A 25,590-nucleotide genomic window follows, 5' to 3' on the forward strand; every position below is an offset into this window, starting at 1 on the left:
TTGCACCAGACTCCGCCGTTATTCCATTCCAAATCATTCAAATTTTCGATAACGCAAAACGTAACGACGGGGGCCTTTCTTAGGAGCATCTTCAGAAGTCTCAGACTAGCATCCCAGGAAGAGAGTTCTCCGTTAAGAGCAGCGAAGTCATCATCGTGATTCTCGAACTCCTCGTCGACTTTGCTGAATTGTGAAAGCTGACGGATGAAGCCGTATACCAGGCTGATCATCCCAACTTGCTCGACGTTCATACCGGGACGCAACTGATTCTTGGGTGGTCGGCTGCAAGAGTACGAGATTATCGGAGTTTCCGCCTGCCATGCTGCAGCTATTGTCGCCATGACTGCTGCTCGACAGCTCGGGACGGCTGCACCTGGCTTATACGGGCTTGATATCCACAATGTTCGCGATTTCGTGTTATCTGTCATCCACAGACGAAGTTTGTGTATGATATCTTTTTCGGAAACCCAGAGGTTTGCTTTACCTGAGAAGCCCGGTTGCTCCTTATCGATGATGAAAGCGTCGAGGTTATGTCGAGGATTATATAATGAACCACAAGCTGGAGGATCTACGACGAGATTTTGCGCAATCTCTGCTGGCTTGGAAAGAGTTGCGGAAGCTATCATGCTCTGAACTTGCTCTACGTTTGTCCATGTCGCTTGCAATATCCTCTCCATTCGTTGGCCAGCCAGCATGTCACGTACTTCGTAGTTACGTCGCTGCCGGTGCAGTTCATCTTCTAGACTCCTGACCCGGCCGTTCACCATAGCGACTATCGCGGTATTGGCGATAGCAACCTCTCGATAAAGCTCGACAACATCTACCTCGAGGTCTTTCTTTGCATCCTCAAACTCTTTTACGAGATTCTCGTTGAAACTGCGCATTAAACGGCCAAAGCTCGATTGCATGTACCAGCTTATCGCGGCCCGATAAAAGTCGAACATTCGTGCATAGATGGCAGCTAGCTTTGTCCTGGCTCGAGCTGTCTTCACTATCGATAGCACGTTTGAGCATGTTGAAACCTTCTCTGATATTTCTGCAATCGATGTGGACAGTTTGAGCGAGATTTCGCTGTGGGATTGGGCGGCCTATTAGCGTCAGTCGCCGAACCTGTGCCGTGCGTTCCTTGTAACAGGTTCTTACTTTCATCAGAATCGTTACACTGCCGACCAGAGGGGAAGTATAGTTGTTTTGAGACGGGAAGACCTTGAGAATGCTTTTGTGGTCGTCGAGCGTACTGCAAATCTTCTTGAACGCGGCAAAAACCTTCCCAATGGTCAGCGACAGTAGAGCATCATAGTTTGTCAGAACATGAGGCGCACTGGACCGTGTTTCTGCTTCCACTCCAACCCAAGGTTCTCAACTGAACTTTTGAGGTCATCGATTTCGTTCTCTGCTGATTTGTGAAGCACTTCGGCTACTTTGGCTTTTGCAGACTTCTTCGACGATCCTAATTTTGGCCAAGAAGACAACTTTGTATCCGTATCGAACCTTGCAATCATCTTCCCAAGTTCTTCTCTGGCGATGTTTACCACCTCAAAACTACTCTGGTAAGTTCCAAATGTTCGCAAAGGTACGGGAAGGAGCGACTGACCTCTCATCATCCTGACTTGGGCACTCAAACAGCTGCTTTGACCGCTCTTCCTCCACATACTTGATGCTGTTCCCATCCTGAACGAACCCTGACCCACGGGAAGTAGTCTCAGACCGTGTAAGCTCGTCCGTCCACCGTCGCTGGACGACGGCGTATCTCATCTTTGACTCGTCCATCCAGACCAATTTATTCGCGGGTTTAATCGAGTTGAGTATCAAAAGTGTAAGATTGAATGAGGCTATGCGGGCACTTATTTGATTGGTCACTGAACCTATACCTACCTAAGCGAGCAGAGGATTTCTGATCTGGGAATCTATCGATCATCCAAGATGTCGAAGACAAGAAAGAATAGAGTGCGCCTTTGACGCAGACTGCGGTCTGGTCCTGGGTTGGGCTTGGTCTTTGAGACTTTACTTTGGTACACGGCAGGGTTGATTTTTGTGGGGAGTCATGTGGTATTTCAGCTAATCGCGCTTCTTAAAGCGCATTCTGCGGCAGGCTCGCGTAGACTTGTGGCGCTTTTGCACAGCCGCTCGCGTGGCATGCCTCGTGACGCAACAATCTCTACTGCCCACCAAGCATTTCCTGCGCTCTATGCATGCCAAGTTTCCGGTCAAGTCGCTGCGCAGCCTCAACAGGCTTATCATGCTTATGCCACCGCTCGTCGTTGATAACACCCTCAACATCCCCGATTTGTTCTTGCGTTCCATCTATTGTTCTAGCATCTGCGTTTCCCACTTGCCTGTTTCTTGCCTTGCCGATCATCGATGTCCACCAGTACGCTCCTCGACCCCACTCTGGGGGTGGAGGGTCGTGAGGCTGAAAACACCACGATTTGCACAGCCGAGCCAGCCAGAGGCGAGACGAACGAGTCACCGCCGTTTTGCAATGCAATAGTTCATCGCGACAGTGAAAAGCTCCAAGAATTGAGTATGCCATTTTAGAACTAGCGTCGTTATCGTGGCGATGTTTGACTGACAGGCAAGCAGATGAATCACCAAAGGATCATAAACTTCGCATCAGGAAACAGGGTGATGATCTCATCATAGCCCTCTGTGAGATTGACGAAATTCATGAGCTTGAAAAACACAACCTCAACCCTCTTGGCTCAAAACCCTCTAGCGCCAGCTCTCTAGAGCTTCGGGATCCCCGGGTCCTAACTTTGTCCCATTATCGGGGTGAGTCGTTCGATGTTCCATGGGCGTTATGTGAGAAATGGACTGTATGTGAATCACATACCAAAGCGGAAGGACCTAGCTAATTCGCTGCCATTGTTAGTGGATGAAAGAGATCATCAAGCTCACATACGGGTCTAACGAAGACGCAAAGCAGAACATAGATGAAGGCACATTCAGGCTTCGGCAAATGGAAGGTAGATTGCTGTTCCTGCCCGAGCACTGGAACCTAAGCGTTAGGCCCTGGCAATGTGTGGAGATCAGACTAGACTCGCAGGAAGAAGATACTGACTCAGACTCCGAATATGGTAGCTTGCACCCACCTGGTCGTTTTGGAGTGCCTCTATCGCCTCCAATTACTGCGGCTAAGCAGAAAACGGCCGATGCACAGGCTACAATGGATTCGGCAATGATAGTAGTGAAGTACCGGATCGATTTCCACTCCAAATCGCAATACACTGGAGAACCGGAAAACTTCCTGTACAGCAAAACTTGGGACGCACCTGTAGTGATTCAAAGTTCAAATCTGAATGGCGAGTCTGACCATGTCCTTGAGGAAATCCATCACATTATCTTAGGAAAGTCGACAGGTGCCAAGAAGAAAGACGGTGGTAATATTTCCGATTCAAGCCTTATTCTGGGTCCTGGCGATACTGTCCAACCAAAGAGGCTCCACATCAGGTCCTCGCTCCTGCTCAACGCCTTACGATCCCTTATCAAATACTCGTCGAATGATACTGAACCGCTAGTAGACGGTATGTTTGCATTCCCGTTCAAGGAGCTCTATCACCACCGGGCAGAATTACTTGAGTATCAAAACGGTTCAAGCAGCGCGCGAGCGAACCACACTTTGGAAGACAATGACAAATGCGACCGTCATATTAGCGTCTTACTCGACTACCTGGACAAAGAACCTACTGTACAGCTTCAGTCAGTCAAGAACCTGTGGGCCCAAAAAGTGCCTACTACGACGTTTGCGGGTTTATGGCTACTATTGAAGCCTGGATCTGACGTCTACATCACAGAATATGGACAACTGAATGCTTGTGTGTTGGAACTGGTATGCGGTGGAATGGATTACAGTTCGCGGACGGTGAGAGCAAGTGACTACGAAATTAATGTGTGGTACCTTGTCTTCGACGGCAAGGTCATCAAGAGGAAGTCAAAGGTCATAAGCGTACCTGTGTTTGATGGAGAACGCGAAATAATGTCCTTGCCCATCTTTCCGACATATTTCCGGGACCAGCTGGATGGGGGTAGTCTACGGCATACGCTGATCGAGAGAGGAGAGAAGTTCTTTTGCTATGCGAAAGGGCCTACTTTTCTGGAATACTCGGGGTCAGGATTGAAACAGGGCACAAAAAAGGTCCGTAACATGTATTGCTGATCCAAGACGATGTCTAACTAGAGAATCAAGTACCATCGGGCCCGAGTAGTCGTGGAACACCAGTCATTACCCTGGACACTTAGCGAGTTCTCCAGTGCAAGTGAATGGGATCTTTCTACCACTGATGACCTTCATCAAGTTCCTAGAAACCCTTATAGCTCTTTGCCACCGCCATTATATGGTAAACCATTTCAGCATCAAGGGATAGGGCCGGTAGTCCCGGGATCACGAGCCAGGGTTCCTCGTTGCGAGTGCTTCGAATGCAAGCTTGTCGATAGTACAAAGGGAGCCACTATATCTCTCACTTTCAGCGACTACGATACCCTTGATCCCAGTCAGGTAAAAGGATTATCCGAGCATCAGGCACTATTGTGCATGTCACACATGTTCGGATTCATTCTCAAGGATCGAACATACGGTATGTACTCCAGCTGCTTCTTAGCATTGGCGAGAGTTGACAGTCGTAGACATTCTCGATGTAAACAGTCTAAGAGAGCCCACTCTTGCAGAAAATGCAATCGACGAGCTCGTTATGCGCCCAGAGAAGAACAAAGAGATGATTAAAGCCATCGTCAAAACATACACCGATAGCGATAGCCAAGCCGAGCTCATGGGTGTTGACTTCATACGCGGAAAGGGTGAAGGTCAAATATTTCTCTTGCATGGACCACCGGGGACTGGAAAGACACTCACAGCTGGTACGGTTATCATTCTACTCTAGATCTTTTCTAAAATCATCTAGAATCTGTCGCAGAATACACAAAACGACCGCTGCTTAGTATAACGGCAGCTGATCTGGGGCACGAACCTATCGAACTAGAGCGAAACCTTCTACGGTTTTTCAAGAACGCGGCAGCCTGGGATGCAATAGTGTTGTTAGATGAAGCAGACATCTATCTCGCGCAACGGTCTTCCGAGGATCTAAGACGTAACGGCATCGTTTCCAGTAAGAGCTAGCCAGGCCCAAGCATTATCAGCTCCTGTTAACAGTGGTACAGTCTTCCTGCGTGCGCTCGATTACTTTGAAGGAATCATATTCTTCACAACAAATCGGGTTGGACACTTTGATGAAGCATTCATGTCACGAATACATGTGGCTATCGGCTACGAGCCGTTAGACGATCAAGCTCGAGAACAAATCTGGGATTCCTTCTTCAGACGACTCAAAGAAAACCATAGGGATGGAGGACCGAGGATCGACTACGACTACGACGCTAAGCAATACGTACGAAAAAGCGAAGAGGTCAAAAGTCTCCACTGGAACGGGCGAGAGATACGGAACGGTGGGTACCAGCTTCGGGCAATGTTTGACAGCTTATACTGACCTTCATCAGCTTTCCAGACCGCTGTTGCTCTCGCAATCGCTGCCTCAAAAACAGCAAAGCAAAAGGGTCGCCCGGAGGCGGAATGCGTCCCCCAACTTACAGAAGCGCACTTGAGTCAAGTAGTGCAATTGTCTGCGGCTTTCAAGGCGTACAACAAGGCAGTGCACGAGGGTTTGACTGAAGCAGACTTAACGTATAGGCTTGGGAATCGTTACGATCAACCTGATCGCAACGAACATTAGAAGAATTACTTGGATGCACGTTGGGCTCGAGGTCAGGAACGTTGTTCGGGGGTTTTGCGGTTGTGTGACATGTATCTCATGTGGGAATAGTGCAACCATAACCATACATTACTCGTTCTCACAATTCTAGCAACCTCTTTCTCATCCCTTCCATCAAAACAGATGTAGTGAGAAAGCGTGGCTGCATTAAAGGTGACTACTAGCGATATCCGCGACCGCACGTTTTGTAGGACCTCGTCGCCACTATCGTTGTTGCCTTAGAGTCTAGTCTCTGGTCGCGACCGTTCCAGAAGTCTGCGTTTAATGTGATCGTTGTTGGTATTCGACATCAGATCCGTAGAAGAGACTACACGATGGCGTACTCCTGTCCACCCTCTGCGGCGAAGTCAATCCAAGTCGCCCGCAAGCTGTGCTGGTATGGATCTTCCAAGATACGATTGCCATATCCCGGCACGTAAGCGACATTAATCATCTCGTATGATTGAGTTCCTGGTACTGGTGCTAAGATAAAAGGTACTTCAGCCCCAAATAAATAGACCAGAATTGCGCCGACAGGTATAAGGCCACGATTTGAATGCCATGAGATGCCAAGATGTCCTTCCCTAGTAAAAAGTAAATCACGGCATAGTATGCCGTGGTCTGCTGAATCTGCGCAGAAGACCTCTCTGCTACTAGAGAGAAGACTGGCGAACTGATCAACGTCTTCGTCTTTGGTGCCTTTCCTTCTTATTGTGTCCAGAAGAGTACGCGGAGTTATGCCTCGTGCTTTCAAAAAGTTGTGGTAGAAGTCGTAGATCTCAGTGTCTGGTATCCGAGAACGAGTCTTGTGCGTTGGACGATCCGTCAATATGCGGGTGTGGACACCGCAGACAGTACCAACATACCTACCATATACGTGAAGGGTCAGGCCGTGTACTGATAGGTATGCTGAGTTCCGCCGCCTCTGGCGCTCTTCCAAGCTCAATCGTGGACTGACCTCTATGAAATATCCATGCCAATCTTGCATCGAAGAGAAATCTATCACCCAAGATGACCCATAGCGATCTTGATCAAATGTGTCTGGAGAGAACGCGTTGGGGGCGAGATAAGTAAACGCAGACTCTTCCAAGAGCGAGACAAGAGTAGCTTCAGCTAAGACTTGTTGCAGCGGTTTCGAGTAATCGGCCGCGATTGGTTCGGTGACTTGGAAGTCGCATAGCCCCAGCAGTCCATATACCTTGTCGCGTGGATCTGTAGCTACGGCGCACTGCGAATTGAAGAGGCACCAATACAAGCCTCGATGGCGGTCGGAAAGACACCTGATCACATCCAATGACAACAACTGCGTCACACCCGATTCAAGTCGTCCCCGAAGATCTTTTGGCACGTGGAGCCATTGGTAACAAACTATACCGTCGATTGCAGAGGCAAAGTCTGACCATCTGATAGTCAAGCTGCCAATCATTATGGCAGGGTCTGTTTTCGCTAATGCCAACTCCTGAATGATCCAGAGGCGACTGAACCAGGGCAGTGCCACGATCTCTGTGAAATGTTGATATATGTGGCGTGGTAATGAGGGCACTTCTCTCCAGTCATTTCCTCCTACTGTGTTTCTCCAAAGCATTTGGCAGTCCGCGGGGCGCAAACAACATGTAGAGATTGGCCACTCGCCAAGCCATATCAACACTTGCTTCGCTGACCTATAGATCGTAGCCATGTGCTGAACTTGATGGGACCTCTCTTCTGGGTCTCGCTGGTTGATGCATATTGCATCGATCCAAAGCACACGGGGTTGATCATCGAATCGGAGACGCCTCAAGCCCTGATCGAGATTCTCGGTGATCGACATATCGGTCCCATCAACCCGTACTTTCAGTGGGCTAATCGCTGTTCCCCACGCATATGAGAGAGCTTCATATCCAGATCGGCGCGAGAAACCCTGCTTAAGCGGAACCGATCCATATGATCCGCCCTTTTCCAAATTACCCTCATGAGATTCCTCATCATCCGAGTTCGTGCTATCGGAGTGTTCATGGTATGCCGCCTGGTCATTCACCTGCTCTTTCAGCTTGATGGTACATAGTGACAGGCTGATGGGGTCGCCATAACCACCTGGCGACAATTCGACTAAGCGAACCTCTCCTCCGTCTGAATCGATAGGTCTATATGGCGATGGTTCAGAGGTCGTAGAAAACGGCGCCTGGAGAGCTTCCATTGAGCCCAGCGGATCGTCCCAGGCTGCGATACGCTAGCGTGAAGCGTTGAATGAATTCGTGTCGCAGTCGACCGGTGGTATTGTGACGTTATTTTGATTGATATGATACGAGTGCAGATTCCTATTAGATTCACTTGGATGCCGTTAAGCTTGGGATAGAAGAAGTGAGATTGACAGAAGAGAAGGCGGAAAGAAGCGGTTTAGGCAGAGATATGAGGCTGATGACTAAGTCCGACCAAGCATGTCATTGGTGAACGAATCGAGAGTATTGTAATTCAGAAAAGGTCTGTAGATCCCAGGGCTGCGTAGCTGATTTAGAGTAACTTTGACATATGCCCCGGACCCAGTGGTTCTTAAGCGTGCAGGAAAAGATCTTACGTGATTGGATAAAGTTGGAGTCCGTACGCCTATAACATATGATATGTACATAACGAAATTCCTCGAGCGTCTTGCGCTTGTACACCATACTTCTTCCTTCTTTCCTCTAAGCTTCAAGCACGTGAGACCCAACTACAACCCGCAAAGCCGCTCACTGCAACAACGAAAAGCCGGTACCCTGACCCGCAGCCTCCATCAGCGCGCGAGTGAACTTGGTACGCTCACTAGTCTGCATAACAGTCGGGCGGCGAGTCCAGCCGATCTCGGTAGGCATGCGCTCGTTTCCTGCATGGAATGCGTTAGCCACTACTCTCCATCCATCCTCTCAAAAGACAAAGGTTTAAACTTACGCAGCCAGTACTCAATAAAGTCCTTCCTAACAGTACTCGTAGTCCCATCCGCCATGATCTCAAAGAACGAAGCACATTCACCCCAACTAAACCCGTCAGCCAACAACGAAGCCTTGTGCTCCGGGTTGGTTTTCTTAGATGTCTCAAGTCGTGCCATGCGGGCATCTGCGAGCTGCTGAACGGTAATTTCAGGTGTTGTGAAGAAAGAGGCTGTCTCCGCCCACACGGTTTCGTTGAAGGGGAGGGGGTTGGCGAAGAAGCGATCGGAGCGACTTAGACTGAAGTCGTGCTCTAGAACGCCCTCACGGCCCAGCGTGTCGAGATCGAATGTACGTGCGAACGGCTCTGGGTTTGTGCGCACGGCTTGCGAGAAGAGGATGATGGCGTCGCTTTTGGCGATGTTGAAGCCTTCGAGCATGGCGTCGGCGAGGATGTCGCGGGTGATTCTTCGTCCGTCGTGCGGCAAGTAGCCGTGGTTGGCGAGAGTGTTCATGCCGGGGCATGGGCCGCGTGCTGTTGAGTCACTGGTTAGTTGGATGGCCTTATTACGACCAGATATCTCTACTAACCATCAGTGGGACCTGGAGCCGTCCAGTTCCTGGGCACCCAGGCCTGACGGGCGACATAGGTCGGAAAAGCCGAGGCTGACGCAAAGACAGCGAGAAAGCTGATAGTTGAGGAGACCTTCATGGTGGTTCTAAATGAGAGAATGGGAAGAGTGATGATGCGAATGGATCTCAAAAATGAATGTTAACGAAAGAATGTCGAAGTTTGACTGCCAATGAGTGATTGCCTTGAAGTAATCTTCGCTGGTACCTATCTACTCCTTGAGCATGAATACATCTTATATATCTGCTTGCCTGCAGTGACAGCTACACATCGTTGTCAGGCGTGAAACTCGTCAATGGCATCGCCAGCCCTCGGCCCCAACATCTAAAGAGCGTTGCACCACGCCATTTGGGGTGCCTCGGCTCGCGAGGTCGACGAAGAGATGCGATACGTGAACTTTTTGACGGTTTTCTGGGATGTGCTTGATGGATTCGTGATGGGGAGAGGTAAAAGAAACACTCGAGGACTTGGCGGTTCGGAATAAACAACCGACAAGCCACAACTCATTTCGCGTCCGTTACAACGATCTCGGCGTACGTAGGGAAGTGGATCGCATCCTATCACATCGCGATGCGCCGATAACGTTCCTCGGTTCGAAAGGACAGACCCATAAGTATTGGGATGGGAAACGACGTATGGGATTCTTCCCAGTCGGCCATCTTCTAGGGAGAGTGGACATGGCGGTGCGCAGAGTTCGAAACTCTCACTACCATACAACAAAAGCCTTGGAAGTGATAAGAGATACCGGGTTTGACAAGTTCAACAGATTTTATCGCAACGCAGGCTTTAGAAAAGGCGGTTCAGATTGCAAATCGCCGCGATGATCCACCTAGTTGTTGTTGACAATCGTGAGATGGCTAGCATGATCAGGGTGCTCTCTACCAGGTCAGCTGACGATGGCTCTGAACAAACAACAGTTAGGCCGACCATGACATTTGCGGTAGACCGCCCTGAATCTTACCAGCTGATCGGTCGTGTTATTCTCGATCTGAGGGTTGCGATTTCACCTCAGACTGGCACGAAACAACATCCCCACAAATTTAGGCCTCGGCAGTTTCGAGACATACCACATCCACCGATGCTTTTTATCCAGTCCGATGAAGGACTCAATTTGGTTGGCAATGACCGTCATGTTGGCCGAGGGCGCTTTCTTGTGCATAAAAAACTGCACATCTATCGCTCAGGTTTGACATCAAGTTACGAGGAACGATGCGATCGAAGGAAATATACTGCGGTAAGGGCAGCACGATCTTAACGAGGGTAAGTCTAGCATCACCGTAAGCACCGTAAGCACTACTTTGCGCGTATGAAGAGGTTCCAAGGCCGTGTGTATTCGAGATGCACCCAGCCATCTAGAACCGTTGTATCGCAACGAAAACTCCGAGTGGTATTCAAACAATGTTATACAGGTTGTTGGCGGTTGTATGAGAAATCGACCGTGTCGACAAGTGGACGTGTTCATCTCGAATGCGTAACGTTTAGTCTTGCGAGGGTTTCGGTGGTTCAGGCTGCTCGGCCAGGCGGTTGTCACCCTTGGGCTTCGATTCGGCGTGGAATTGTGCGGATCTGGGTGTGGTGCTGCCGTCGTCCCAGAATTCAACGTCGCCTTCTGCACTGAGGGAGCCTCTCTTGACTAGGCTGCCTTTCTCCCGCATGAGATCCTCGATCGTGACAGACTTATCTGAAAATACCTGCAAATTGTTAACATCCAGTCATGTCAACTCTTGATCGGCCATACCTTGAGGTGGTCTGCAATGAGATGCCGGTTCTTGCAGCCCGGACATTGGATCAAAACAGTCCCATGATGGTAGCCTTGCTTTGACAGTCGATGTGAAGAGCGTGTCTTGCAGACGTTGCAGGTAAATGTGAGTTCGTATGACGGGACTTGTTCGCGCTCTAGTCGTGAGTCTGGCGCATCTGTTGACGTGGGAGGAGCCGCGCTTGACTCAAAGCGGACAGTAGAAGGTAATCCCGCACGTGATAGTATGAGTGAAGGTCGTGTAGCAGCTGACGTTCGCGGTGTGTGGAAGAGGCGCTTTGCGGGCGCTGGAATGCGCTCGGCATGGGGGATTCGTGCAGTTCGGGGCGCAGTGCTTCGGGCGATGCCGCGCAACAAAGAGGTAGAGGAGCGCATGATGATATGACACAAACTGACACGACTCAAAGATGGTGAAAGAGTGAGCTGGCGACTGTGAAACGGCGTGTGAGGTATGACGAACGGAAGTGCAGCGGGCAAAGAATAATTGACCGAGCGCCAAGCCATGACGACGGCGAGCTCTCGTGCAGCGGGGACCCTCGCCCGCAACACGCCCGGCACCTGAACTTCACCATCACTCGCGTCTGCCGCCACGCGTGCCATTCCTTCACTGTCACCCTCGGCGAGCTGCGTGTTAGATCCCAAATGTTCCTTTGAACCCCCGGCCTCTTCCTCACACCCACGCCACACCGGGCATCTGCACCGCCAGCCTCCTCCGCCTTCGACCGCACCGAGCTCCGAAGCTCTAGATATCACACGATCAGAAGAAGGCAGGAGCGAAGATGATCGCAGGACGAGGAAGACAGCGGATACGGCCGCCAAGGAGGGTACGTACTGCGCGCTCACTTTCACCTTCACTTTCACTTTCCTCGCGTGCTAGCCTACGCCGCTCAACCTCGCTGTCACAAAAAAAGACTCCATGCTGTAGACTCAACACTAACAATGGCGCGTTCGCAGGGTCTGCACGGCGACGAAGTAGATTTCGAGAACACGTGGGCCACCATCGAGGCGGCCTTTAGGGAGATCCACACAAAGAATGCTTCCAAGCTGTCGTACGAGGAGCTTTACCGCCACGCATACCGAATCGTTTTGAAGAAGAAAGGCGAGGCTCTCTACGAGAAAGTTCACGAATTCGAGCGAAATTGGTTGAGCACCGAGGTCCGAGCCTCAATCTCGCAATTGCTCTCAACGAACCTACTTGTAGACGCGCAGAGTATCGGAGGAACCACACCAAATGAGCGACGTGTAGCGGGCGAGAGGTTTCTTAAAGGGCTGAAGCAGGCATGGAGCGATCACCAGATCTGCACCAGCATGCTGGCAGACGTGCTCATGTACATGGTAAGATGATGTTTGGACGGACTGAGCTGAGGATGTTAGCTAACACGGCCTGCTTAGGACCGTGTCTACTGTGCTGACCATCGCCGCCCATCAATTTACAACGCAGCCATGGTTCTGTTCCGCGACGAAATCCTCAATTCCAAGATATCCCCGACCGACGCTCGAGCGATCCTCAACCTCCTGAACAACATTATCCTCGACCAGATACAGATGGAGCGCGACGGCGACGTCATCGACAAGCAGCTTATCAAGTCCTGCGTGTATATGCTCGAGGGCCTACACGAGGGCGAGATAGAGGCGGAGGACCAGCGACTGTACAATACGTCTTTTGAGGTGGAGTATCTGGACACCAGCAGAGCCTTTTACCGCGAAGAATCGGAGCTCTTACTACGCGACGCGCATGCCGGCGCATACTGCAAACACGCGCGACGCAGAATTTACGAAGAGGACGAGCGCTGCAAGCAAACACTTCTGGACACTACGGGACCCAAGATTCAGAAGGTCGTAGAGGAAGAGATGATCAAGTTCCGGATACACGAGCTTGTAGAGATGGAGAGCGGTGTACGCTTCATGATCGACAACCATAGACTTGAAGAGCTGAACCTCATCTACGACCTAAACAGGCGGGTAGATGACAAGAAGATCCAGACAACCCGAGCCATTCAGCAGCGCATTGTCGAAATGGGCTCAGACATCAACAAGGACGCGATCGCGGCGTCACTGGCGCCAGCCGTTGCACCTGCCGCCGATGCAGCCGACAAGGGCAAGGGTGCCACACAAGAGAAGAGCCTGAACCAGCAGACTGTCGCTGCGATCAAGTGGGTCGAGGATGTCCTTGCCCTGAAAGATCGGTTTGACAAAATTTGGCGAGAGTCATTCGAGTGCGATCCGCTACTGCAACAGGCGCAAACAGCAAGTTTCTCCGATTTCATCAACTCGGTGACATTCCCACGATCATCCGAATACATCTCCCTCTTTATCGACGAAAACATGAAGAAGGGCATCAAGGGTAAGACTGAGGCTGAGATCGACGCTGTCCTGGAGAAGGCTATCATCCTGCTACGATACGTGCAGGATAAGGACCTTTTCGAGCGCTACTACAAGAAGCACCTGTGTCGCCGTCTGTTGATGAACAAGTCCATTAGCAACGAAGTCGAAAAGCAGATGATCTCCAAGATGAAGATTGAGCTCGGCAACAATTTCACCCTCAAGCTGGAGGCCATGTTCAAGGACATGACCATCTCCGAAGAGCTTACCGCTGGTTTCAAGAAGCATGTAGAAGGTCTCGGAGAGAAGGATCCCAAGCGCATCGAGCTGTCCATCAACGTGCTGACCAGTATGACTTGGCCTCTCGAGACCATGGGTGGTGCGGCTGCCGACGAAGAGGACAAGCGACCACGGTGCAATTACCCCCTTGTCGTAGACAAGCTCAAGCGCGGCTTCGAAAAGTTTTACAGCCAAAAGCACTCCGGACGACAACTCACCTGGCTTCCCAACATGGGATCAGCAGACATCAAGGCCGTCTTCCCCAAGGTTCCTCAGAAGGACGGGTCTGTCAAGGAGCGTCGCCACGACCTCAACGTATCGACATATGGCATGATTATCCTGCTTCTCTTCAACGAGCTTGATGCCGGCGAACGCCTGACATTCGAAGAGATCCAAGCCCAGACGAATATTCCCCCCAGTGATCTAATCAGGAACCTGCAGTCGCTCGCTGTAGCACCGAAAACACGCATCCTAATCAAGGAGCCTATGTCCAAGGACGTCAAGCCCACCGACAAGTTCTCGTTCAATGAAGGCTTCCAGGGCAAGTTCGTCAAGATCAAGGTTGGTGTCGTCAGCGGCGGCAACAAGGTGGAGAGTGATCGTGAGCGACGCGAGACTGAGAAGAAGAACGACGATTCGCGAGGCTTCTGTATTGAAGCAGCAGTCGTACGAATCATGAAGTACGTATTCGTCACAACCTACATTGTCAAACATGCTAACAACGAACCAGGCAACGCAAAGAGCTCTCACATCAACAGCTCATGTCCGAAACCCTCAGCCAACTCGTCGGCCAATTCAAGCCCGAGGTCACCATGGTTAAGAAACGCATTGAGTCGCTCATTGAGCGTGAATACCTGGAGCGCGTAGACGGCGCGCAGACTGATTCATATAGGTATCTGGCTTAGAGAGCAGAAAAGGGATATTTGCACAGCACTTCAGCAGCATGTTTGCGGGCGTTTTAGGGGTCGGTCGCTAAATTTGAGGGAGCGGACTACCCTTGTGGAATGAATGAATGCATAGCTTGGCGTCGATGGAGTCAGGGTCAGGGAGTCATGTGGGAGATTTTTGTAGATACCTTTTACAATCAAAAGAGGTGAATTTGGTAATGAAGAGTATCAGGATGTACACACGAAGAATTTTGCCGTAAATGGACGTATTTTCTGATTGCAAGACATGGCAAAACGTCTGCCTCACCTCTACATCTTGCTCCAACATGGATATCATCCGATCCCTCACTTATACCTCCCAACAACCTTCCTCCTCTTCTCAAACGCATCCCCAGCCATACTCCCACTCCCCCTCGGCCCATCTCCCACAGGCCTCTTCCGACTCTTCTCCAAGCTCCCCAACTTCCCGCTCTTCTTCTGCGTCAACTTCTCAATCCGATCAATCCCCGCGCCCAAACTGCGCCACTCCTCACCCCCAAACCCGCCATCCCGCTGCTGCCTCGCCTTCTGCTTCGCAGCATCCTTCTTGCTCCCCGGCGCCAACCGCGTAAAGTTCGCTTCTTCGTACTCGCGCCTCTCGTTCTCCTCGCGACGTTCGCGTTCGGACTTCGTGTGTCGGCCGCCGTGTGTGATGGTGCTTCCGATGCTGGGTTCGGCGATGGGCGCGCCCGAGAGCTCGGTTGCGATGAACTCGTCGAGGGTGGCGGATTTTCCGGGGCGCCGCTCGCGGCGCTCTTCGCGGTTCTCGGGTACGGGCATCGCCATGGGCGTTATCTTGGGTGGGCGGTAGATACCGTCCTTTGCGGTTTCGGCGCGCGCGCGCTCTTGGGCGGCTTCGGTCTTTTGGCGTGTTACCAGCGCGCGGCGGGGACCGTAGGCCATTTCGTCTTCGTCCTCTGAGGTTTGCGCTGTGCCGGCCGATTCGGCGTCGCTGACGTCCGAGTCGGAGCCTGTGTCCGTCGTCTTGGTCTTCTTTGTTTTAGAATCGGGTTTTGCGGAGGCTTGAGTGGTGCGGCGGGTGGCATCGTCGGCTGTGCGGAGGATCTTGTCGATTTGATATTTCAGGCGGCTTTCGAGCGGTCGTACACCCTTTTCTAGGTAGATTCGCAGTTCCACTAGCTTTTGGACGACTTCGTCTTGGGGGTGGAGGTTCGTTTCTTGCTGGTCGCCTTTGCGTGCTCGGAGCTTTAGGAGGATGAGGAAGACGAGATTTTGTAGGTAGGATAGAAGCAGCTCGTTCTTGACATCCAGAAGGGAAATGCCTTCCTTCGGTGGTAGGATATCGTCATTTGGCAGAGCTTCTGTAGCGGATTGAATTGATGTAGTAAGAGTCGCGAGGAGCGACTCCAGCGAGTTATCGACAGCCATGATGTTTAGGGACGTCGTGGTCGTGCCTGCCGCGCGCGCTGTACCTGTTGAAGTTGCAAAGAAATTTTAGTGGGGCTTGAACGCGCCAAGCGCACGGGCCACTGCGGTCATCGCGTCGGTGGTGGGCTGCCTGTCCCAAATCCTTCGTGTGACCTCATAATGTCAGCATACCAATACTCGCCGTGTTCGACTCCAACCTCGATACGGCTTCTCTCCGTCTCCGGCACTCAAGATGCTCCTGCATACAAATTAGAGGAGGTGGATATCAGGCAAAAGCCGCGTTTCGAGGCGCTCTCATATACATGGACCGACTACGACAACGAAGAGCCGGAACCCATAGTTGGAGATACGAATACTTATTCGTCTATTCCAATAACCGGTGCTGGCTCTCTGAGGATTACGGTGCATCTAGCGCGTATCTTGCACCATGTTCACGAGCTCCTGACACAACCTGAATCAAGCGGGAAGATTTGGATTGATCAGATTGCTGTGAACCAGCATGATCTGGACGAGCGAGGCCACCAGGTCTCTCTGATGTCGCACATCTATGGACAGGCGGAGCGGACGCTAATGTGGATTGGCATGTCTCCTGAGCATACGCCTGTACTACTTGATCTGATAAGAAACTTGGGCGAGCTCCCACCGCTTGATGTCCATTGGACTGCCGAGATGCACAAGGATCTGGAAAGCAGATTGATTGCTCTCTTTTCTCAAGAGAACGATACAGGCTATACAACAGCACAGTACATTCAAGCATTGACTTGGGCCATTGGTCGCCCGTACTTTAAACGTGCATGGATAGTCCAAGAGATCGTGTTATCCACTCGGCCCACGATGATACTTGGAGCGACACCAACTGAAATTTACGTACTTTATCATATCATCTTCGTCATCAGATATTCGTCAAAAGCGGCCCTGCAAGTCGTTCACTCGCTAATTCCAGATCACCTCGGAGTCGATCGCTTGCTGAGCATGGACACGGCACGTAGATGGCTACGAGGCGATCCTACGCAGAGCACCTTGTATAGCGACTTCTTGGATGTACTGTTCTGGCTCTCATCATCTCGTGAGGCCAGCGACCCAAGGGACGCCATCAATGCATTTTTAGCTTTTCAAGAAAGGACCTCCGCTCTGGACTTCGTTGCAGATTATAGGATGTCTACTGGACAAGCATACCGAAAGCTTTGTGCAGATATGGTGCGGAAGACTGGCTCGCTTGCGTTCCTGGGGCTTATCCGCGGCAGCGCAGACGCGGAGATACCTTCTTGGACCATAGACTGGCGAGTGGACGTTTCTTCTGCAGGAGACAGATGGCAGGGTTACAGGATTGGCGACACTCCACATTACCCGTACGCCGCCGTCAAAGGGCGCCTATGCCAAGCGAACGGAATATATCAAGAAGGCGATGTGCGCTTGGTCGTTCGCGGCCGGATCATTGACACGGTCCAATTCGTGTCAAGTGTTACTCGAGAAGAGATCGCAACTTTTGGAGTAGAGAATGTACGACTGGCCGAAGAAATGGCTAACCTCAGAACGACCATGCCTACAGTGGATATCGATACGTCTGACGAGATGAATGCTGCTAAGGAACGTATATTTGTTACGCTCTTGGGCCATGATCTTGGTCCGCAAGCCCTCACAGAGCCTCTACAATATACTACAGGCGATTTGATCTCAATGTACGAACGCTTCATTGACACGAAAACACCGGAACCTGTTAGCGAAGCAGTTCACAAAGAGAAGTTCCCCCAAATGAATCTGAGACTCATCCACAAAAGACTCTTCCTCGGGAGAAAGCAATTGTTTGGGCTTGGGCCAAAAGCCGTACGACCAGGCGACTGCATATGCATCCTACACGGCTCTTCAGTCCCTCTACTATTGCGACAGTGTGTGAATGGAGAATACACAGTGGTAGGACAATGTTACTACGAAAGCTGGATGTATGGCGAAAGGGTTGATTGGGAGGAGGACGAAGCCGATGAGTTTGTACTGGTATGAGATAATGCAAGGCTCAACCCGGTTGCTGCTAGACCCAAGAGATGATCATCACGCCCAAGTCTTGGTTCATGCACTTCATTCAAGAACCATTCCGTACCCTTGTCCAATACAAATGAGCAGACTCCGACGTCATCCTCAAATTCTTGTGCCTCGTTTCCGTTTCTCGATGTCGCCTTACGCAACCAGATACCTCTGGTGTTGTCATGCCACCGGAGCGCGCTCCCGTCTTTCCGCCTGTGGCGCCCAGTCAGGAATAACGCACCAATCACAACCTACCGTCCTAAACACTACCAAACGCTCTGGTACATGCGAACCAACCAGCGGGCAGATTCATGCATAAACATCAGACGCTAGTCCCATGTTTTCTGGAACGTTGCCTGACCCGGTGCATTTCTTACTCTCACCATCAGATAACCCAAGCCACGGTCTTCGCTGACTAGTCAGCACACCGTTATGTGTGTTCGGCGACGCGGTGTTTTGGCTGCAGAACACGATAGCAACAGACTTTGGAACGAGGACGAGGCTTGTAGAAGACATGTCGGTGTAGTACATGCAAACATCGGTGTGAATGAGGCATATCCAACGTGGCTATGAGACACGGCGTGCCCCCAAGCCACCACTACACAAGCCAAACAAACCATATCCAGCACAATGGGTCAGTACTGCTTCGACTCACAGAACAGTCAGCGTCATCACCCCATAGCCCCTCACATCCGTCCTTCACCTGCATCCCGTCCCCCAACAACACCCCTGTCCAGTCGGTCTCACACACCTCCCCCTATTCATCCCCGACACACACACTCATCTCCGCACCTCGGCTTCTCGAAGGCGTTCACAACATTCCACTACGTTTCCAGAAGGCCCGAAAAGTAAGTGGGTGTACGGGTAAAGTCACAGGAGAACCCCAACATGTGGGGTAGACCAGGCCACCTACCGCACCCCTGGTCTCTCTTGCAGGATCTATATTACATTGCTACTAGGGGGTGCGCGCCTTAGCTTCAGTGTGAAGGAGGGCGCGGCGCGCGGCCTATGGTCAGAGTTACGGTGATGCGTTTCACGTGTACTGATGGCACTATGAGTGGTGATAGGATGGTATTTTACTATGTGTGTGGGTCGCATATGTGCGTTCTGGTGGAGTAGCCTCATGCTTCATGCATGCGAGATGCCTCGTGTGGACTTTGGTGGGACGCTTTGGTCACCGTAGAAGTGGCAATGCGTAGCGGAGCAAGCCACCGTGCCGTACCGAGCCCGGATTCATTATGGGGTACATCGTTGTACCCACAGATCATCTCTTCAGTTCATTGCAGTGACCCACCCAGTGGTTTTTTGGTTGTGCTTCGCCACCACGAGGACCTGATCTCAGTGCTTGGTGAGATTAACGCAGCGGCTTGCTGGTTGCCTGAGTCGGTTCAAGATCGTCCCAGCTGTTATGACCAGAATCTCCATGTAGAACTGGTTCTCGTCGAAAGTTGGTGTAGACACTGTGTCATGTCAAAGTGCCCCATATTGAGCAGTACTCGCCAATCATTCTCGGCATGTACACTCGGGGTACGGCAGACGTGAGGACCTGGTTCATGGAGACCTAGTACTTATTTGTCGCAACGTCCGATACAGGATGTCGGGGATGAAGGTCTGTGCTGGACCCAGAAATGGGTTCGTCGAGAAGCGCCGCGTGTGTCGTGTAGATGATAGTCGCTGTCGCGTGCGATCGTCGCTCGACTTGCTGATCCATCATATGGTAGGCGGAGGCTACCAGAAGTGGAAGGTCGCTTCAGCTACTCAGGTATGGCAAACAGGTGGATCCGCGTTGTAGCTTTCCTGCTTTGAAGAGCCCACAGTCGTAGTCATGTACTGGGTGGCAATCTGGTACTGCGAGATCAGAGTCATACGTCAAACTTGAGTCCTGCCGTCCGTAGCCACATCTGTCGCTTGCCTTCGGCTTCGCGAATGATCTCAGCGGAAAGCTGTAGGCTGGGTGCGAGGTGGGCGTATCGTTCCATTTCCAGAACAACGTTGTTGATGATATCGTCCATAGTCGCTGGTGGGGGAAGTAGCTGAGATAGCGAAGGAGTCATTGTGGCGCCCATGATGAGCAATGTCTGGGAGATGATGCTACAAAACTGTCAGCTAACGCAATGCTGGTGATTGATCAAACTTACGAGAGAGCGCCCTGGAACAGATAAGGCAGATGTCCAGCGTGGTGCGCAGTGATGTACTCCAATTGACGAACGCATGCCTCCAAGCACTTGTGGCAATTATCCTGCACACTCGAATCCATGGCCAAAGTCTCGTCCTGCAAGACCAAAAGCACGTAAGGGCGGAATATGATGGTACGGCATGCGAAGTAGCGCAGTCTCAAAACGGTCTGAACCGGATTCTGCAAAGGCACTCTGTCGAGCGGGAACTGCATGGCTGGCGGTAGACCAGCATACCATTGGTTCAGTTGGTAGTCAAGTTCCACAACCAAAGGATCCAGTTGAGCGATGGATGTCGCAGCTGGGCCTTTGGAATAGGGTGTCGTTCGGATGTAGAGCATGGAGCTCACACGGTTGAGTAGTCTACGAAGGGCAATCTCTGCAAGGAAATACCACAGCTCATCTCGGCCAACTGCTTCTGTTCCTAGATCCTCAAATCCGGTCGGAAGTGCAAAGCCTTCCTCGAATTGAGCGAGGCCGGAATGGGGAAGATCGAGCTCTGCTAGTAGGTCGCTTTCGATCATCACAGCATTCCAGTACACTCTTCTGCCCAGCTCCTCTTCCGCTGGAGATACGCGACCAGGCGCGCTCAGAAGAAGCTGCAGTTTCATGCTGGCGCCTGATAATACGTTCCAAGCTTCGACTGGGCGTACAAGATACACCAAGTATGCTGCGGCGAGGATTTGACATTGTGCAGCTACCATGTTGTTTCTTGTCATGACGGTCGGCAGTAAGCTCCATGCTGCGGTAAAGTATGCCAATCCTGGGGGATCTTTTTCAGGGTTTTGCTGCGTAATACTGCCGGTGCTTGCAGCATGACCTAGCGCAAGAACGAGAAGAACTATGCAGCTCTCCGGCCCATCTCGGAAACCATGGCTGAGGGCGGTCTGGTAGTGGCTACTCCATGTATACGGATTTACAACCGCGTAGAAGACATTCACTCTCTCAAAATACGCCTGCACGTATGCGCCAGTATTCGAGAGATCCAACCCACGGCTTGTCCCCAGGCTTACTGACTCTCGAGTCATTTCAAGCTGGAGAAGAAGCTTGGCGTCATATTGGCGAGACACAAGCTCTCTGATCATTGGAGATGACAGCAGATTGAGTGCCGCAGTATTGTGGGTTTTCGGCATGGTCGAGATGTTTGACGGGTGGTTGGTCCATGTTCCTATGCCGTTGATCGGCTGTACCATGCCGAGATGGGGTATATTGCCGGTGCTACGGGCGAGGAAATCTTCGCTGGTGGAATTGCTCGCGGCTGGCGAATGCGATGATAATGAGAAGTTGCTAGTGAGGCCAGATTGTAAAAGACCCTCGATGCGGTTCAGATGTTCTAGGATCAGCTTGTCGCCTGCGTCCAGCTTAATGCCTGGCTCTCGGTATATGCACTCGGCATTCAGCTCTGTACACAATCTGCACTTTGGCCTGTTTCCGTCGCATCGACTTTTCCGCGACCGACATATCTCGCACTATTTGAGGTCAGTTTTTGGAGCTGGATAAGTCGAAATAAGAGTGATGTACAGCGATCGTCGCACGCCGGCGCGGGTAGTCTATCGTGTCGGTACTTGGGCGCTTCTTTGTGCTCGGTCGGGGTTCGGTGCTCGTGCCGTTGGTACCATTGCTAGTAGGTGCAATTCCATTCGACGCGGGTGGGGTGTTGTCATTGGACATTTCCCGGTCTGTACCAGATGATTGAGACATGTTGCGGGGCCGCTTCTTGAAGGGATTACTCAAGCCACCGTTTCCAGTGAACAGTCCATTCGGGGGGTCGAGCAGATGAGGAGACGTCAGGGCGGATTTGAGGATAAAGGTATTTGCGTCGGGCAGAGCGGAGAGATTGAGGCAGAAGGCGTCGCGTGGGAAGCCTCCATTAGTGGTCGCCGCTGACACGGGACTAACATCTGGAGAAGGAGTAATTCCAGCCATGATTGGTGGACGGTTAGACAGCGGCCGGGGCACGCTGCACAACTTCTGCGGCGTGCAGCCACGATATCGAGACAGAGCACTGGATTCCAAGGCGGCACAGGGTGTGAGACAGGCGTTGCTGATGAAAGCAGGACACAGCAATTCGGCGTGAAGATGAGACGGCAGGACGCACGACGATTATAACCACACCGAATCTCGCCTCATCCTTAGCTCCTACACCTACACATGTCACGAAACGGGTTCTGCGAGATGAGCGAGGCGAATGCGGGGGTGACAAGGGCATCAAGCACTCCACATTTGCGCTCTGACAATCAAAAAATGGCGCCAGTGATCCTTCCAAGGGTCTCGCGTCGAGCCGTGGCCGGCACGGTGATGATGCTACCCACCCACGGCCGCAGCTTCGCCCGGTCGACGATAAATTGCCTGCAACATGCCGGACGTTTGTAAACACACGATCAGCGTAGTGGTGGTGGCAGCCTCAAACGAGTGGTGGCAGCCTGCTTACAGAAGGGTCTGCAGGAAGCACGGAGCATGCGAGGCATGCGGTGTGTCTGGAGAGGCCCACGAAGCGAGATGCCTGCCCTCCAACTCTCCAGCGTGCTAACCGCGTACAATAGGCTAATACACCAGGAAAACGGCCGACCTAAGATCGTACTGCGCATGCTATTGCCTTGGCATGGTGGGTTCAGCATGACTGTGATCAGCGAACGGCGGCAGTGGACCTGCATCAACAGCATCTCCTGATCATTCGCGCTACGCCTTCACAAGTCCGCTGCGTTTCCATATTGCTACCAAGCCACTCGAACTCCACTCGAAGACTTGCAACCCGTCTGATAGGCGCGAGCATGCTTCCATGCAGCAATTCATATTAAAACGCTGCCCAAGTGCAATTACCAGGTACATCCTGGCGTCTACCTAGGTACCTGTAGGAGCCGTAGAACAAGTGGACTCTTCCACACGACGACTGGGGTCTCAGCCAGTAATGTTCGCTGCTGACTCCGGCACTGCGTCCTAGGATTCATTGACTTCGACTATGCGGGTGCCGGTGATCCAACACCGTGTACAGAACGCTCTTATCGACTGACTCAACGCTGAGTCGAAGCGGCATAACGACAGCCATAGTGCAGTTCCAAGACACGGAGTCGTCTGTCTTCGTATAGCTTAGCCTAGGGGCTGAATGGCCTGCGATGGCGCAATCAGTGAGACAAAGCTTCTAGAAGACGAGGAAGAAGACATGTCTTGGACACATTGATCTGCGCTTCAAGCGGTTGAACCCCAGTCGTGCGCCACATGATGGGGTAGACGCTCGGTAAGTCGACATGACCAGGATGCTTTCTGCTCAATGGCGTAGCCTGGTGGTTATGTCTCAGGCTATGCCTTCTGCCTTCTGAGCGCAGGGTGAATAGCCGGTGGGTACCTGGATCTGACTACCGTTTGGTATCGTGGAGTCTGTTCAGGCGGTCGCAAGTGGTTCGGTCGGCAGGAAAATGCGTTCGCTGTCTCTGACAAGGCAGAAGATGCGATGCGTGACGCAGGAGTGGTCATGATCGGTGTTGCGTCAGGGTTAGGCTTATCGGCTCCTTGATGCAACGGCAGATGTCGAGCCAACTCAGCAACGTCATGTACGCTCGTAGTACTCTATTCGAGCACGGTATTGCAAGGCTACCGATGCATCACTTGCTGCATCCTGGGAACGAAGCCGACGATTTTGGTTTTCTGAGGCAGACACTCGGACACGTGAGCTGGGTCTAAACAGAAGCCCCGGCTACAACTTCCAGAATGAACGTAGAATATGACGATAAAGTCGATAGAGTGGGCAGTATTGAATATTGAGACTCTCTGCCTTACGAGCTCGTCGATACTCGAACAATCACCACAAACGACCGCCATTCAGCTTTTGCGAATCCTCGCCTCGCCAGCCTTGGGGAAAGGACGCAGTCGTTTGAGTGAGGATGTTATCCGGGCCACTGGGAGCTCGGTCAGCGAGACTCACAGCTAATCAAGAAGACCCCGATGGCGTCATTATCAACGAGCGAGATGTCCATCGACTTCTTCCGAATCGTTTTCGTGGCGGTGTCGCTTCCTGTTATGCGGGTACAAACGCATCGCGACGTCGAATAGGAAAGAGCGATACAGTCCCAAAATGGCAAACAAACAAACAAGTACTTCGAGAAGGACCTGCGGAGATCGCCGCCTGCTGGCATTCGACCGCATGCACACGCAACCTACATTGGCACACCTCGGAGGACCGCGCGATCGACCAAGTAACACAAAAGCCAATTTGCAAGGGTAGCTTCATTGTACCACCCGAAGCATGAAGCCGGAAGCGCTCGACGCTCTCACCACACAAACCATGAGGCCGAAAGCACTTGAAGCTGTCACAGCTCAAGACGCGGAGGAGAAGTCGCCAGCTAGGCATCGAGTATGCTTATCTCACGTTGACCCTGTACCCGATACATACTGACGCCTGTCAGACCTCTTCTCACCAGAACCAAGATACCACGAAGTCCTCGTCCGCATCCCCAAGATCAGCGTCGGATAGCAGCACGATCAGTACAGATGGCACCACCGAAGCCAGCCCGACCGCCACAACCATCGTCTCAGACGTCGTTGAAACCGTCAGAACCGCCGTCGATAGCGCCATCGCCTGGGCTGAACAAAAGGTTGATAAGCTGAGTGCAGAGCAAGACACTACAGGCCCTTATACTTCGCCAGCCACGTGCATGCCATCCGATCTCGATGCTATTGCTAGCGGCATTCTGCCTGCTTTGCCGGCTGCAAGGCAGTATGATGGCGGTATTGATGATGGAGTGAAGGAAGGAAAGGGCACTGAGAAGAGCACTAAGACTGGTAGCGGAGAGGCTGTAAGAGAGTGAGAGAAGGGAGATGAAGGGGAAGGGCGCAAGTTACGTGATTTGAATGGTGGCGAATGAGTCGAGGTCTACATGACGGATTGGCATATGATACCCAAGCATAACTTTGGTCTATGAGAGAGATTACGGTGTGCTAGTTACAACAAATGGAAATTATAGGCAATATTGAGCCATGAAGTCATCAGCGAAGTGAAGCAGAAGGATCAAACTGTACCCACCTTTCAACGTAGTAGGTTATGCTGCCCTCTCCGAGCAGGTTTCATTTTGCATTTATTTCATAGCAGTCGATCCCAACCATATTTAGGGGAGTGCATGGTGACACGAAGTGGGGTACATAGACTTTACCTCCAAGTATCTCGCCTCTCTCTCGACTCACCCCTCTCCAACATGGCGAACCAGTTTCCCATCTGCTCCAAGTCTTTCCCTTCCGAGACCGCGCTAAGAGGCCACACGGGCACCAATGAAGCAGTTTCTCGCCGCGCTCACACATGTCACAAATGCAACCGCCGGTTCTGCAGCCAGAAAGCAATGGAGCAGCATCGCGATGCACCGTCTCATAGTGTCGTGCCGTCCCAAAGTACTGCACCGTCTCACGCTACCATGTTCAGATGCGACGTTTGTAAGAAGCCTTTCGGGAGTAAGCAGGCTGTGGCGCAGCATAATAAGTCG

The 25,590-nt window shown here is 51.7% G+C and overlaps 7 protein-coding genes across 7 annotated transcripts; 3 read left to right on the forward strand and 4 right to left on the reverse strand.

Annotated features, from left to right (window-relative positions):
- Window positions 1-2,959: 2,959 nt before the first annotated feature.
- J4E79_001966 (uncharacterized protein) lies at window positions 2,960-5,723 on the forward strand (the record flags this gene model as incomplete). The annotated part of the gene is made up of 6 exons (XM_049350870.1): window positions 2,960-4,135; window positions 4,442-4,574; window positions 4,624-4,854; window positions 4,899-5,102; window positions 5,155-5,439; window positions 5,491-5,723. 6 exons carry the CDS (start codon window positions 2,960-2,962, stop codon window positions 5,721-5,723), a joined length of 2,262 nt encoding a protein of 753 aa, XP_049214709.1.
- Window positions 5,724-8,446: 2,723 nt separating this feature from the next.
- Window positions 8,447-9,335, reverse strand: J4E79_001967 (uncharacterized protein; the record flags this gene model as incomplete). The annotated part of the gene is made up of 3 exons (XM_049350871.1): window positions 8,447-8,580; window positions 8,646-9,158; window positions 9,215-9,335. The coding sequence occupies 3 exons, from the start codon at window positions 9,333-9,335 to the stop codon at window positions 8,447-8,449; spliced, it is 768 nt and encodes a 255-aa protein (XP_049214710.1).
- Window positions 9,336-10,732: 1,397 nt separating this feature from the next.
- On the reverse strand, window positions 10,733-11,388 carry J4E79_001968 (uncharacterized protein; the record flags this gene model as incomplete). Its single annotated transcript, XM_049350872.1, has 2 exons — window positions 10,733-10,945; window positions 10,993-11,388. 2 exons carry the CDS (start codon window positions 11,386-11,388, stop codon window positions 10,733-10,735), a joined length of 609 nt encoding a protein of 202 aa, XP_049214711.1.
- Window positions 11,389-11,952: 564 nt separating this feature from the next.
- J4E79_001969 (uncharacterized protein) lies at window positions 11,953-14,519 on the forward strand (the record flags this gene model as incomplete). The annotated part of the gene is made up of 3 exons (XM_049350873.1): window positions 11,953-12,348; window positions 12,406-14,294; window positions 14,345-14,519. 3 exons carry the CDS (start codon window positions 11,953-11,955, stop codon window positions 14,517-14,519), a joined length of 2,460 nt encoding a protein of 819 aa, XP_049214712.1.
- Window positions 14,520-14,846: 327 nt separating this feature from the next.
- J4E79_001970 (uncharacterized protein) lies at window positions 14,847-15,929 on the reverse strand (the record flags this gene model as incomplete). Its single annotated transcript, XM_049350874.1, has 1 exon — window positions 14,847-15,929. The coding sequence occupies one exon, from the start codon at window positions 15,927-15,929 to the stop codon at window positions 14,847-14,849; it is 1,083 nt and encodes a 360-aa protein (XP_049214713.1).
- Window positions 15,930-19,810: 3,881 nt separating this feature from the next.
- Window positions 19,811-22,048, reverse strand: J4E79_001971 (uncharacterized protein; the record flags this gene model as incomplete). The annotated part of the gene is made up of 3 exons (XM_049350875.1): window positions 19,811-20,039; window positions 20,087-21,591; window positions 21,644-22,048. 3 exons carry the CDS (start codon window positions 22,046-22,048, stop codon window positions 19,811-19,813), a joined length of 2,139 nt encoding a protein of 712 aa, XP_049214714.1.
- A 2,314-nt stretch (window positions 22,049-24,362) lies between these two features.
- On the forward strand, window positions 24,363-24,924 carry J4E79_001972 (uncharacterized protein; the record flags this gene model as incomplete). The annotated part of the gene is made up of 2 exons (XM_049350876.1): window positions 24,363-24,470; window positions 24,523-24,924. 2 exons carry the CDS (start codon window positions 24,363-24,365, stop codon window positions 24,922-24,924), a joined length of 510 nt encoding a protein of 169 aa, XP_049214715.1.
- Between the last annotated feature and the right edge of the window lie 666 nt (window positions 24,925-25,590).

This window comes from Alternaria viburni, assembly GCF_023758015.1.
Source record: "Alternaria viburni strain BMP 2772 chromosome Unknown scaffold_3, whole genome shotgun sequence".
NCBI classification, from domain to species: domain Eukaryota; kingdom Fungi; phylum Ascomycota; class Dothideomycetes; order Pleosporales; family Pleosporaceae; genus Alternaria; species Alternaria viburni.